Source organism: Mixophyes fleayi, chromosome 2 (assembly GCF_038048845.1).
Source record: "Mixophyes fleayi isolate aMixFle1 chromosome 2, aMixFle1.hap1, whole genome shotgun sequence".
NCBI classification, from domain to species: Eukaryota; Metazoa; Chordata; class Amphibia; order Anura; family Limnodynastidae; genus Mixophyes; species Mixophyes fleayi.
In genome coordinates, this window is record NC_134403.1 from 228,563,756 (window position 1) to 228,579,578 (window position 15,823).

The following is a 15,823-nucleotide window of genomic DNA, read 5'->3' on the forward strand; positions in this document are numbered from 1 at the left end:
TTTATGGGAAAATGGGAGGAAAGATCGATCTACCAATCTGAGAAATATAATGTCAATATTAAGTTTTATAAGAGGTATATAGACGACATAATTATGGTTTGGGAAGGTAGTAGTGAATCTTTGCAAGAATTTCTAAGTGATCTTGATGGCAATGAGTTTAATCTAAGGTTTACAGCTAAGTTTCACCCTTTCCAGGTGGAATTTTTGGATCTTATCTTAATGCAGCAGGATAATAAGGTCATTACCAAAAACTTTTTTAAAGAAGTTGATGCCAATAGTTATCTACATTTTAAGAGTTGCCATTTAAGAAAATGTAAGACGAATATTCCGTTTTCGCAATATAACCGCATATAAGGAACATTAAGAATAAGATTGTTGGTCATTCTGTATCAAAACATTTTTTAGAGGTACATCAATCAGATCCAAAGCATTTAAAATTTTTGGCAATAGAACATGTGGTTCAAGGCCCAAGAGGTGGCGATTTAGGTAAAAAGCTCGCACAGCGAGAAATGTATTGGATCTATACGCTCAATACTTTATCACCTCTTGGACTCAATGAGGGATTTGAGGTTGCCCCCTTTTTGTGATTATCTTCCCTTTGTATTCAGTGCTATATTTAAATCTCATTATGGTGGAATATGACCATTGGGTCTACTGATAGAACTAATATATATTTTAATAGATTGCTATGGGTTTTATATAGTGAGTAATATTATATTTTATATTACTATAGGAGTTTATTTAGCCTAGACTCATGTTAATCTCCTTATTGGATTGACTATGTAAGATGTCTGGCACCTCTAGTAACTAGTCATCTGGTATAATTAGTGTTATCTTAATTAGTTTTTTTGTTGGATATTTGGAGTCCGAACTTAATGTATAGTGGATCTATACTGATACACTGCTTTAGTATGCAGTGATTACGTATATATGAAATACGTGATTTCTAACATTTTTAAACTTATCTGTCTAGTATTAACGGCACAACTGCCGCTATTGATATATATTGATAGATTTCCTGTGTAGTAGACATTTAGAAAATAATATCTTTAAGTCCGTCAGTGGACATCTGTTGTCTGAGCAATTAGCTGTCTTGGCGCATGCGCAACTGAGCACTAGCTGCAGTATGCAGTGATTGTGTATGTATGAGTTACGTGTTTTCTAACATTTTTACTAATATCTGCTTAGTGATAACGGCATACTTGCCGTTATTGATATATATTGATAAGTTCTCTGTGCATTTGACATTTAGAAAATAATATCTTAAAGTCCGCCGGTGGACATCTGTTTTCAGAACAATAGCCGTCTTGGCGCATGCGCAACTGAGCACTAGCTGTATGATGGACAGCTGCCGGTGCGCAAGCGCAGTCGGCGAACTTCTGGATTAGAGTGCGCACGCGCAAAATGGCGCGGCGCACTATTTCTATGAACGCCGTTAAGAGAGCTGATTACAATTCATTTTCTCCTGATGAAGTCTGCTATTGTAGACGAAACGCGTTGAGTACTTGCTGTGCTGTTGCTGTTCTTAACTTATTGAAAGGTGGTCCTGTCCAGAGAGGCTTAATATCTGCTACTAGACATGTAAATGGCTACCTTTTTTAATAAAGTGTATTTTTGAGATATTACACCGTTGGTCCTTTGTTTATCTTTGTCATTTGAGGACTTCTTTGCCTTATGATTTGGCAATAAAGAGAATGTGACCTGATCGTGCTGTCTATGGAACATCATTACAGATAAGCGAAAAAGTTTTTATTTCTGGTACGCATACACCCGTATACATGTGGATTGGGTGACCCTTAATTTATGCTGAGGGACTTGTTATTGAATATACTCTTGTCCTATGCTGTGAAATATCCATGTTTGATACATATACACCCCTATCATATCACGTGGGTGATATATATTTTTTGGTCTCTAGTTTCCTCATCACTGGTGCTAAAGTCCCACTGTGGATTCGTGTATGACTCCATTTATATTATTGTACTACACTATTGTGCGCCTCCTCCTCCATCTTTTTTCTACAGGTATTTCCATGCAACAACGCTTAGCGAAACGAGGATTGGCAGCCACCTGTACATGGGGAGTGTACTTTTAAGAAGAATATGGACTTTTTGTTGGACTAAAATTTGTGTACTGGTATATGCTTCAAGCGCCATATTTATATCTTGTATTGTGATATATATATATATATATATATATATATATATATATATATATATATATATATATATATATACCCACATATATATACCCCCACACACACATATTATATGTACAAATACATATACACACACACACACACACACACACACACACACACACACACACTCATTGGCCCATGGTGGGGTAGGACCCCCTCTTTGCCCCAGAGAATTCTGAATTTTTTGCGAGATGGATTGAACATGGTGCTGGATATTCTTGTTGACATGATAGCTTCATGCAGTTGCTGCAATTTTGTCATTCATGCTGTGCATCTTCTGTTCCGCTGCATCCCAAAGTTGTTCTATGGGATTAAGGTCTGGTGACTGTGGATGCCATTGGAGTAAACTGAACTCAGTCATGGAACCAGCTTGAGATGATGTGTGCTTTGTGTCATGGCACGTTATTCTGCTGGAATAGAAGATGGGAACACTGTGGTCCCAAAGGAATGTACATGGTGAGCAACAATACTTAGGGAGGCTGCGGTATGTAAACAATGTTCAATTGGTATTAAGGGGCCTAATGTGTGCCAAGAAAACATCCCTCCCACCTTTACACTATCACCAGAAGCATGCACCACTGGCACCAGGCAGGATGGATCCAAGGATTCATGCTGTTTACACCAAATTCTCTGCATGTACAAGCAGAAATCAAGATTCCTCAGACAATGCATCATTTTCCCCCCAATCTTCAACTGTCCAGTTTTGAGGAGCCTGTGCCCACTGTAGCCTCAGCAGCTTGTTTCCTTGACATACGGGTGGGGTCTTCTGCTGCTGTAGCCCATCCATGTCAAGGTTCAACATGCTGTGCGTTCAGAGATGCTCTTCTGCATACCGCTGCTGTAGCACATGGTTATTTGAGTTGTCATCTTCCTTTCAGCTTGACCCAGCCTGGTCATTCCTATCTGACCCCTCCCATGACAACTGGTTTTCACACAAAGAATTGCCGCTCACTTAATGTTTTGCGCACCATAATAGTTTGTAAAAATCCCAGGAGATCAGCAGCTTCTGAGGTACTCAAACCTGGGTATGGTACCAACAATTATTCCAGTGTCAGTCATTTAGATCTCATTTCTTCCTCATTCTTGGGTTTGGTCTGAATAAATTAACCTCTTGACCAGGTCTACATGATTTTTTGCATAAGTGAATGAAATTTGATAGTTTTACAGTCAAAGCAGTAGAGGTGGAGGTATGGCATACCACTGTATACCTGGCCACTTCGACCACTACATAATTAAATTCTATATAAAACACATATACAATAAAATGAATTATACAAAAACAGAGAACACTTGGCTGTCTAATGACAACAAATTCTACTTCAGTGATTTGGGCAATGTTAATGATGATAATTTTTTATAATTTATGTAATTAGGTGGAAGATCCCCAATTAAGAGTATCAGAGAGTATTAAAGATTAAAAAAACAAAAACAAATATTTACCTTGAAACTTTTTACCTTGCTTACATGTATTACAATTAATACTTTGACTTTGGCCATGTGTCTTTAGGTGACTAGTGATGTAGGCTGCACTAAGAAGTTTGCCACAGATATTACAAGACACCTTTCCCTCATGGCGCACCATGTGTGTCCTCAGCCTGTCTTTTGTGGCAAAGGCAGCAGTACATGTCTGGAAGAGAACACAAAAACACACATATCTCATTAAAGTGTCTGGAAACAGGCAGACATCTTGAACCATTAAAGAGCTCTTTAGGAATTATTAGAAGCCAAAGAAACTCAATCTCTCTAAAACATCCTGACCACCACCACTCCTGTATGAACTAAGCCATCCTTAATCGAACAGGCAATTAGGATATTCCCACAAATCCAAAGGATTTAAGGCAAGTTTCAGCTTGCTTAGAATTGTAATGATATTATAAAGAGATGAGGGCCTGGACAAAATACTGCTCGCAAGGTTGACAATTTTTTTTTTTTATCATCATCATCCTAGTGACAAACCTGGCAATTTGTTTTGACATACAAACATACCCTCCTTCATTTAACCAGCAGCCGGTAATAGCGGACCTTAGCTCTGGATACCTGGTGCAGACATAATATACTAGTGTGGACTAGCTTTTCTTAAATGCTGGAAGCAGCTATGGAGGTACAAAGCAGTGTTCATGTAACCTGAGGGCAGACAGTGCAGAACAATTTGGAGGCAATGGTGCTGATATTTTGTTTGGACACTGGCTGGTATGCAGAATCACTCGTGAAGGTATACTGCTTAATATTTGGCGCTGCTTGTGTCCTGTGGGGACACTGGTATTATCTACAGCACGTCTGTGTGTGGAGTTGCTGGTGCAGCTGTTATGTGGGGAACCATAACGGATTCAATGTGAGTACAGGCTGGTATGTGGAGTACTGTTGCTGGCATAGTGTGAGGAAAACATAGCTACCGTTTAATATTGGACAATACCCGAGCTGAATAATCAATTTTGCATTAACACCCCTAATATCTAGTATTGCTGTACTGTTTGCACCATAAATTTCGCCTTACAAAATTTATGCCACCTAACTTAAGAAATTTGTTCAGACCTAGGTATGTGTATTTTCCATGATTAATGCCATGCCATACAAATCAATGTTCAGCAAAGCCACAGAATATTAGGATCATTAAAATAAAGTTGAGTGTATATGAAATAACTGCTGCATAGTCATTGTAAAACTATCTTGAGGTCATACTTGCCAACATTTTTCTTTTGTCCCCTCAGGGAGCGACTGCGGGGGAATGTGAGGTGGCACAAATGGTGTTATTTTGGCCATGCCCCCACGGCGCAGTTTCACGATTGTCTCATTAGGTCAAGAGGATAGGGCTATGTCATGTAGGACCCAATCTTGCCCACTTCACTAGGAAGTGGGCTGGATGAGGGAGAATGGCCTGCTCTCCCAGGGTGTTACGGAGACCTACCCAGAAAACAGGAGTTTCCTGAACTTTCGGGGAGAGTGGGCAAGTATGCTTGAAGTATGATCACGAGTTTGCAAGAATGGTGTGTTTGTAAGATATGTTCTGTTCATGGATATTCTAAAAATAAAGTACAATATGAATGTAGTAAATTTTATCTTTTTTTGTGAAGCTGAAGTAAAATTGTTTTTATATTTGTCTGTACATTAGGAATACATGTCTTCCATCGCACTGTAGGGAGAAAAGGCTTGAATTCTGTGTCATTTAGTTAATCTGTTTTCACCTTCAAAAGAAAAAGAATAAATCCACCTTAAATTAGCTACATCATTTCTAATGAAAAATATTTTGGAATATAACTTCTTTAAATAAAGCCATTCAATAAATCATTCTAGAAAAGGAGGGGAAGCTTGATTGAAAGTTAACATATTGGATAATTGCTATACTTGGAAGAATTATTAAAACACATTTCTGTTAATTTTGTTCATACAACTATGAAAAAGTAGGAATTGCAAGAATTAAAGGGGGAGGATTGTATTTCTTGGCGATTTTTCAAATTTTCTGTAGCGCATGAGTAAAATAGTTTGATTGGATAGATTCCTGGTAAAATGGAATTCGTGCAAAACCATGAAAATAGGCGTGACCATAGAGGTGTAAACCATTACATTTGTACATGAGAAACATACATTACAAAATATTGTGTTCCAAGATAAAAAATTTAAAGTGCTAAAAACTTTTAATTCATAAATAGTTATCCAATCTACATAGAAGCAAGTTGTTTCAAAACGGGCATTTTCTATGATTTTGATTTGCAACCCCATTGTACAAAACATTGGTTTAGCAGTTATATATTTTAGGTTAACGTACTTGGCATTTGAAGGGTCTTTCGGTAGAGTGCACATGCTTCACGTGACAACTTAAATGATCAGGTCTGTTGGAAAAAAAAGAAAAACACAAAACATTTATATATTTAATGAAAGACATGTCTTAAATTCCATGTGGAAAAACCCCCAAAAAACAAGCAAAAAAAAAAACCAACAAAAAACACTTAGCAGGAAATGTAATTAATCACAAACTGCCGCTGGAGATTTGCACAATGTGCTCCTGTGCACACATACTGTACTGAAATCCATACTGGGGTGAGGAAAGATAAGAGAAGATCTGGCATATGGTAATTTGATATTAATTGAAGTTCCCCCTTGTGACAGGATGGACCGTCTATACCACCCTGTCTGTTGCTGCTGGGAACCGGCTGGACTTTACCACCGGTCCCGTTAACCCAAATGCACCCTCTTGCCGCAGTAAGAGAGGCTTACAAATGCGGTCACCACTGGACTCCTATACAGGCATCCAGAATCGGGTTTCTTTTGGGTAAGTGACGCTGCTAGCGTATCTCGTTGCTGGTGTACCTTGGCTGGTACTCCTGACCTCTTCCTATAGATCAGGGTTGCTGTGGATGGGTTCCCCCTGGCCTATCACACTGACCAGGGCTGCAGGGTAACAGGCAGAGCGGTGGTACCAGAAAAGCTGAGTCCAACCTCAGAAACAGCCTGAGAACGGATTAGATTAGATTCTAATATGCGGGTCACAGGAATATTGAAGATGTTTCCGAGCAGGTCTTTGAAGCAAGATGTTTATTTGCTCTCACACTGGTTGGAGGTACCAGTGATCAGGTTAGAAACAAGAAGAACAAGATTTCAATACAAGCCAGTGCCTTTCATACAGTTTAAACACAGGCTATTTTTAGAATCAGGATGTAACCTGTGTACCAAAATAGATCTACATGCATTGCAAAGCTAATAATATTTACACTTATCTGTGAAATTCTAGAACCGCTGTGATGTCCTGAATCACACTCTGTGGCCTTTTGTCAGTGTTCAAACCTTTCTGAACATTGTGAACAGAGTAACGACCCCCTGCTGGGTCTTTGGCCAGAGCATTTCCTGCTATCAGACTCCCTCCCCATATGCCTAATTGGAGGTTTCCACTAGCAACCTTACAAACCCCAAACAATGACACTTCCATCCAAAACACATCCCAATACACAAAAGACCTCCATCCACAAAGTCTTATTGTATCAGATATATACATCAGAAATTAGGCTAAAAACAGAAAAACAAATTTTCTACCCTGGTCTCAGAAATAACGATTTCCTATCTCAAAATATACACAATATCAAAAATAAGTGCATTGGCAATTACATAAATAAGCGCACTGCGCTAATTCCTTTAAATAAATTTATGCCAGGAGTTATTTATCAGTGATCCAGTCACACCCCTTAATTGGAAATATTTTATACTTTGTAGCGGACACATTGATAAGTGTGGTAACTAAAGTGAACAACAATTAACAATAACAACCTAAGTTGGCTAACCAATTTTACCCATGGTGTCACAGTATAGAAAATGCTTTCAAAATGTTTTTGTTTTTTTTTAACCAATTCCTATTTAACTTCTGTTTATTTATAACAATTTTATTTCATGGCCCCTTAGGCAAAATCTGAACTACACATAAAGATGGGAGAGCATGTTGTTTTATAGTGGGTAATGGGATATAAACTGCTCTTGAAAATATGAAAATATAGTACAGATTATGACATTTTACAAATTATTCAATAAAACTTTTTAAAGTGATATTGTAACCTTATGATAAACTTTCTTCCATAACTATTGTTACAGACATCTTGTTGTTTTATGCATTACTCTACACAGAATGCAGTAGTTTCAACAAAACAGTTATTTAAATGTAATACCTGAAAAGCAAACGGAACACAAGCAAACAGTGCATCTGCTTGCTTTTGAAGACAAAAAGGCCTTTGCGTTTAGCAGATTTGTGAACCTTTTTTTTTTTTTTTTTTTTAGCACATTCATTTCCAAACAAAAAAAAAGTAAAGAACAAAATGTTGTGCGACATATCCATAACTACTATGGCGGCAGCAATTCCCCTCTGATTTCTTGCCTATGCATTTTGTACAGGTGCTTGTGTAAATGAGCTCAAAAGGTATCAGGATTGGGTAATTTTTTTATTCTAATTTGAGAAGTTTTATACTTTCATAGTTTACAGCTAACTGTACAGAGATGACAAGAGCACAGGATTAATTGCAATACATAAAACTAAGCAATGGGCTTTTCTCAAATAAAAAGGTGTTTGGTGTATTTTGAAGAAAAAAAAACTAAGGGGCCATAATCATTTGTTCAGGATAATCTTTCAGGCATGTAAAAGTGGATACACATTAATTAAATGTTGAATGGCTTAATTGTGGTTAATTGTACACGTCTATATAGCTAACTCTTCAATGCAATAAAGCCATACAGTAAAAATTCATATATATCAGAAATCCAGCATGAGTGACACGTTATTGGAACTGTTTAAGATTCTTTTATCCACAACCAGCAAGAAACAGCACACTCAGGACTTGTAAATTAGGCGAGATTCTAAAGTGTACTTTATTTAACCATCAACGTTTCTGTCCTATGTAGGACCTTCAGTGTATACAAAGTAACTGTGACAGGATGGACCGCCTACGAAACCCTGTCTGTTGCTGCTGGGAAAGGGCTGGACTTACATTGCCACGGTTCCCTTTCATTATTCCAAGTGCACCCTCCTGCCGCAGTAGGAGGAGTTTACAATGCTGCCACCACTGGACTCCTTACCGGCATCGGGTTTCTTTCATGTAACTGACGCTGCGGGTGTATCCATTTACTGGTGTACCTGGGATGGTACTCCTGACCTCTTCCTATGGATCAGGGTTGCGCTGTAGATGGATCCCCCCTAGCCAAAGCTGTTGGGTAGCGGGCAGAGCGGTGGTACTGGATGCTGGGTCCAAATGTCAGAACACCCAGGAACAGATTAGAGTTGGGTGTAATCTGTTGGTCACAGGAATCAGCATAGAGAAGTTTCCAAGCAGTTCTTTGATGTTTATTTGCTCTTCACTGGTTAAAAAGGTACCAGTGATCAGGTCAGAGGAGACTAGAAAAACAACTTTTAATAGAAAACAGAGCCTTTTTATACACATTTAGAGACTAGTCTTAGAAGGAGGTAATCCATCCTCCTGCCCCTTTAACCAATCTGGGTTGATTCATGCAGCCTGCACGTGAATCAACCCAGAGAGGTTTAACACCTTTAACATTGCTGCTAGTGGCAGGTGGGGTATACTTCACCCCTGTCCACGAGCTGCCAGGGAGAGGGGGCTCAGCCCACTCTCCTCCCCTGGTGCCTCTCTGTCTGGGGCGAGAAATTTATCTTTTAAATCTTCCAGCCAAAGTCACTTCCAGGGACCCTGCTCCAGGGTCGGGCTCTGCTCTGCTTCCTCGCCGAAAATAGTACCAGGGGAGAACAGCCAGATCTCGGGGCACCAGTCCCTGCCCTGTCGCTGGTTGAAGCTCTTTGAGCTCCAACTAGGGACTTGGCATCCTGGGACCCCCAGGAGGCGCTGCACCTCCTGGACCTATTTTTGATTCCAGAAGGCTGGTTGTTAAGTCCTCCCAGCAGCCACTGAAGCTGGCTGCCGGAGGGTGAGGGGATCCAGGGCTGCCTCTGCAACCCCAGCACAGGGTAAATACTATTTCTTTATTTTACACATATACATTTAAAATATACATAGTTACACTCCCAGGGCCTAGCACTGGGAGTTTACCCCTCTGGTGCTGCACGCCGGTACGGACACAAAATAAAAATGCATGTAAATGTTTAAATTCCACTTTTACACTCCCCGGCGCCTAGCGCCACCCACCCAGCGCTGCCGCGCACATCTTAAAATACGTTTTTATTTACATTTAAAAGATTTTAACACTTGCTTGTGCCGACGGCGCCTAGCGCTGGTACTTTAAGCCCTACGGTGCCGGGTATTAAGCATTCCGGTGCTGGAGACCATTTCAAGATGGCCACCACACTCGTGCGGCAGCTGATACTCAGGGGACCCGGTTACAGTAATGTTATATACCCTAATGAAGTCCATCTTACTTAATACTAACTATTCAAACATTACCCAAATGATTGTCACAAAACTTTCTAACACCATAAAACAAACGCTTGTCAATCATGCTACCCTTTCCTCTATGCACCCTCGACAGATACCGTCATTTATTAACAAAGCCTCACGAACGAAGCCACATACAACAGAGCAGTCAAAAAAAAAAAAAGAGGGTGTAGGAGCGCAGTGTCCGAGCGGAGCGTAAAACTTAAAGTTCAAAACTAGCGTCTTTGGAAGCAAAGACATGAAAGCAATAGAATCTGGTAAACGTGTGGACGGAAGACCAAGTAGCCGCTCGACTAAGGCCCCGTGCTGCGCTGCCCAGGAGGCACTAACCGATCTAATGGAGTGAGCAGTAAGACCGTCGAGAACTGGAGATCAGCCCAACGAGATAAGCCTTACGAATAATTGCAGAAATCCATCTGGTGACAGTTTGTATAGGGACCGACCAGCCACGCTTCCAGACATCGTATAAAACTAAGACTGTCTTCCGAACTGAAGCCTTACGATCCACAACCAAGGGAAGGAGATATGAATGCTAGATTGCGAATCCTGAGGTAACGCCGGGATCACAATATTCTGGTTGACATGAAATCTTTAGGCTGAAAAGAGGGCTCATTACACAAAACCTCCCACTCAGCATGAAAAAGGAGAAGCTGTGACCTATAAGACAGAGCTGCCTGCTCAGAAACACGTCTGGCTGAGGAAATTGCCAGTAAGGAAAAAAACCTTCCATGTAAGACGCTTCAATTAAACAGACTCCAATGGTTCAAAAGGCAACCTTCTGCAATGTCGTAAGAACCAAATTTAGGTCCCACTGCACCACTAGAGGAACAAAAAGGGTTGTTGAACATGAAGGACCCCCTGGGGAAAAGTGTAGACGCCTGGCATCAAAACCAGTCTTCTCGAAGTAAACGGACACAGCCAAAACCTGGATCTTAAGAGACGCCAATCTCAAGCCCTTGTCCAGACCATCCTGGAGGAATGCCAAAACCCGATCTAGATGGAAGGAAGAAGTGGGAACCCCTTGCTTTTCACACAAACCAACGTACGTCTTCCAGATCGGATAGTAACTGCTAGAAGAAGTTGGTTTTCTAGCTCTAATTATGGTCAGGATGACCTTGTCTGAGAGGCCTTTTTGTTTAAGAATCAAGGCTTCAACCGCCAGGCCGTCAAAGCCACTGAAGCTTTATCCTGATGGAAAAATAGACCCTGGCTGAGAAGATCCTCCCTGAGAGGGAGTCTCCAAAATGGATCTACAGTCATGGCAAGAAGATCTTCATACCATGACCGCCTCTGCCAGTTGGGAGCTACAAGAATCATGGAAACCCTTTTGCGCTCTGCTTTTTTCAACACCTGATGCAACATTGAGATTGGAGCAAATATGTAAACCAGTCTGTAATCACAGGAAACAGTCATGGCGTCCACTAAGGATGACTGAGGATCCAGTGTTCTGACACAATACTTGTCCACTTTGCAGTGTAGTTGATAGACCATCATGGCTGACCCCACCTGCGAACAACCTGAGTGAACAACTCCAGGTGGAGGGACCATTGCCTGGGGTAAATGACATGCCGACTCAAGCAGTAGGCTTCCCTATCGTCCACCACTGGTATAAAGACGCTGAAATGGCCGGAACCTGCTATTCCACCCAATGCATGATGCTGGCAGACTCTTTCATGACAAGGGAGCTTCTAGTTCCCCCATTGGTGCTTGATATATGCCAGACATACATTGTCAGACTGTACCCGAATAGGCCTGTGCCTCCGCAGGGACTGTGCTTGGACCATGGCACTTAAGACCACCTGTAACCCGAGGACATTGATGGGTAGCCCTCACCTCCTCCCGGGTCCAGACCTTTACCTCCTCCCGGGTCCAGAGCCCTTGCAGACAGAGCTTCAGAGTCACCGCACTCAAGGCCGAGAGAGACTGGCGTCTGTCGTCACTGTGGTTGAATTCCACACTGAAAAGGGATGGGCCGTGAATGGAAGCGAGGAAACTGCACTGCCTGGAAACAAGACACCATGAGTGCCATCAGCTTCATCCACTGAACGATGGAGACACGTCTGAGACATATCAATGTCCTCACCTGGTGCGGAATTGTCCGAATTTTGTATTGAGATAAGAGGACCTTTTGACACTTGGGAAAAACTTTATCAAGCTGCGGGTCTGAAAACGTGTAATGTTGCCTATAGCAACCAATCAGATTTTAGCTGTCATTTTGTAGAATGTACTAAATAACTAGAATCTGACTGGCTGCTATAGGCAACATCTCCACTTTTTCAAACCCGCAGCTTCATAAAATTTACCCCATGGTGTCAAACAAGAGACCCAGGAAAACCATGCGTTGGGTAGGAATCAGGCTGAACTTTTTAAAGGTGATGACCCAGCTGTGTGATGACAGACTTTCCACTGTCAAGTGCAGGCGAGACAAAAGGCGGCCTGCTTCAATCAAGAGATTGTCGGGGTACGGCAGGACTGTAACTTCCTGCTGATGTAAACGTGACTATCCACGATGCGGTCATTAGACGAAAACGTAGAGCCCTGAATTGGAAGCGACACGACAGGCGTCCACTCCAAAACTGAGAAGGTTCTGATGGCCATCCCATATGGGTATGTGAAGATATGCATCCTTAATATCCACAGACATCAGGAACTCGTTCCATAGAGTTGATTACCGAACGTATGGATTCCAGTCTGAAATGGTTGTTGAGGGATTTAAGATTCAGAATGGGGCGGAAAGACAAATCTGTTTTTATGTACCAGAAAGAGGTCCGAGTAATATCCCAAACCCCACTGCTCCTACGGAACAATCACTCCTGACACCATTAGGGACTGAAAGGCCCCCTGAAGGGCCACTCTCCTGGCCTTGTCTCTTGACAGCAGAGTGGCATGAAAAAAAAATCTAGGATGTAACCCCTGTCCACCAGACCCCTTCTCCAGGTATCTGTAGAAGAACTGAACCAGTGGTCCAGCAGAAAGAGGAGACGTGCCCCCAAAACAGAAGTTCTGGCCGTGGGAAGGAGAAAGGAAGGCTGTTTGTTGGGACATTTGAGGGGCCAAGCAGAGACCTTTTGTGGCCACCCCCCTAGTGCTTCCGACAAGGCGAAAGGAGAAAAACAGTTTGCCCTTAGAGTTGGATGCAGCAACTGGAAGAAAAACCTCTTTCCTCCACTGGCCTGAGAGATTAACTTATCTAAGACATGATCAAATAGCACTGAGCCATCATAAGACATTGACTCCATGGCTTTCTTGGATTTGACATCCGCCTCCCAAGATCTGAGCCAAAGCGTGCACCTAGCCGCCACTGCCAGATATGAAGTTCGGGACAATCCCTGATCTGCCTCAAGGACCACGCCTCCCAAGAAATTAGCAGCATATTTAATATGGTCTGCCAGGGGGAGATTTCAGTTCTAGGCACACCAGATTGAATACCATCACTGGCATTCAATCAGCAATGGTTCATTTCTCCACAGCTTTGATTACCCATGCTGTCACTACAGGGTGGAGGGAAGCACCAGAAGCCAAAAAAATGGATTTTAAAATCCCTTCACATTTCCTATTTGTGCTGTCTTTCAAGTTAGCAGCACTCAGAAGAGGAAAGATGGTGGATGTAGCCAAATACGCAATGGGATCATCCACAGTTGGGTGAGTTTGCCAAGATGCAACATCCATTTCTGGAAAAGGGTAAGAGGCAAAATCTTCTAGGTGTCTGGTATCGGCTATCTGGTTTCAATCTGGCCTCCCCCCAAATCTCTGACAATTGTGGAAAAGAAGCTGCTTGTTTCTTTTTCCATTTAAACAGGGAAGCCTGAGGGGGTCACCTGTTCTACCTATAATACATGAGTCATCCTAAATTTCACCCTCCTCCTGAAGGGAGGGGGTCTGTGTCCGATTCTAGCAGCTTCAGGACCTGGGTCTGCAATTGCCGCTAATGCTGCCTACCAGAGGAAGAAGTCTCAAACATCTTTTCCAGTGAGGAAGAAACTCTAACCAGTCCCTGGACTTACCTTTGCAGGTTCTGTATCCACGGGAGTTCATTGGATGCCACTACAGCGCCAAGGGTTCGCTGAGATGCCTGTCCCAAGGGAAGGGCATTCAGAGACTGAGTCCCAAGGGAAAAAGTAGAAAAGATAGCACAAACAACTGTTTCAGACAGTGTAGTGACTCGTCTAAGTTCCGTAATGGACTTTGCCAGTTCTCTAGCCCAGACCGGCTCCACCATTTCGGATGAGTTCCCAGACAAGTGTGGGACCAGGCATTTAGACTAGCAAGTCACGCACTGGGCATCCGGGTCTGACTGTCCACTAGGTAGTTTTGTTTGACACCTGAACCGGTGAAATATACCACCGAGCTGGTTCCTGTAGCCTTAGACTTGGAACTTTTCCCTCTTTCTGACAATATAGAAAAGAGAAGGAAAAAAAACACGAGAGACACTGTAGAAAACAGTCTATAACAGAGAGTTATCTAACAGATTATACACACACAATCTGCAGAAGTGCACCAACACAATAATATGTGTGTGTGCGTGTGTGTGTGTTAGCGCCCACTAAATAGAGAGGCTTTATAAAGAAATTACAGTAAAGGAATGAAATTCACTCAATATCCATTAGCATGAAAAACAGTGACAGTATACATCATCACACATGCAGAGACCGATAAGTTTCCCCTCCAGAGATATTGTCTCCAAGCATTGCAAAGGCTGAGGGAGCATTGGGAAATTGCGTGCTGTACAGAGAGGGAAAAGCCTGGCAAAATGGGAGGTGTTACCTCCCCCAGTAAAGCACCTCCTCCCAAAATAAGCCCTGTAAAATGGCGCTTGTTTTAAACTGGTGAAAGCGGTGTTCTATACAACTTCCTACCAGATTTTCTTGCCCAGCAGCTGAAATGTCCATCATTGTAGTCAGCCTCCGTTCTAAACTGGTGCCTGCCCTGTGTGACCGCAGGCATCTGTCTCACCCTTTGTATGGGGAGACTTGAACTGCTGCAGCGGCCCACCTGTTTGTAAGCTTGCGAGCAGGGCCTTCTCACCTCTTTGTCTGTTTTACCCAGTTTGTTTATTGGTTTATTATGTTTGTCCCCAATTGTAAAGCGCTACGGAATATGTTGGCGCTATATAAATAAATGATGATGATGTTTTATGAGTTAACAGCTAGGGCCACGGTCACCTCTCTAGGTGGGGGAAGCGGCTAAAAAGCACCATCTGTGCTCTCCCCACAACCACAGTGTTCACACAGTTACCACCACTAAGTGTAAAATATAATAAAATAAAAATGTGACCTATTCTGTAGGCACTAAAATAAAAACTGATGGTGACTGTCCAGGGGGCATTGAAAGGAGGGGAGCAGGTTAGACAAGTGTTTACTTTTTTGGGTGCCTTACTCACGCACAGCGCCCTCTATATCCCATAGAGCAGTGTCCCCCAAATGGTTATGTAAGAGAAATATAGTTAAATATCAAAGTTTACCTCATCCAAATCATGCAGTATCAAAAATGTAAACGGAGTACAGCCGATCACATGATTTGTCGTAAGTTATATTATATAACCTATGGAGCTATAGTAAGAAGAGAAACCGCTCTCCTTAATAGTATTTTGTAGCAATATCAACTATCCAATTAATATATTTTAGTCTCCCATATGCACAACTAGATACCAGGTTCATCTAACAATTATGCTACAGGACAACATAAAAAAGAAAAAATATTTGTTTTAGAAAGGCTTATGTCAAATAAACGCCATTATGTTTATAAAAGG

At 41.9% G+C, this 15,823-nt stretch overlaps 1 protein-coding gene across 3 annotated transcripts in view; it reads right to left on the reverse strand.

The window, feature by feature from the left end:
- VEZF1 (vascular endothelial zinc finger 1) overlaps nt 1–15,823 on the reverse strand; it is a 55,602-nt gene that overhangs the window by 19,939 nt on the left and 19,840 nt on the right. For 2 of the 3 annotated variants that reach the window (XM_075195570.1, XM_075195568.1), the window contains exons 3-4: nt 5,964–6,027; nt 3,641–3,827 (exon numbers count right to left, since the gene is read on the reverse strand). In XM_075195570.1, coding sequence (XP_075051671.1) covers nt 3,641–3,827; nt 5,964–6,027 — 251 coding nt within the window. The remainder of the gene's footprint in view (nt 1–3,640; nt 3,828–5,963; nt 6,028–15,823) is intronic. The other variant, XM_075195569.1, reaches the window with a different exon arrangement.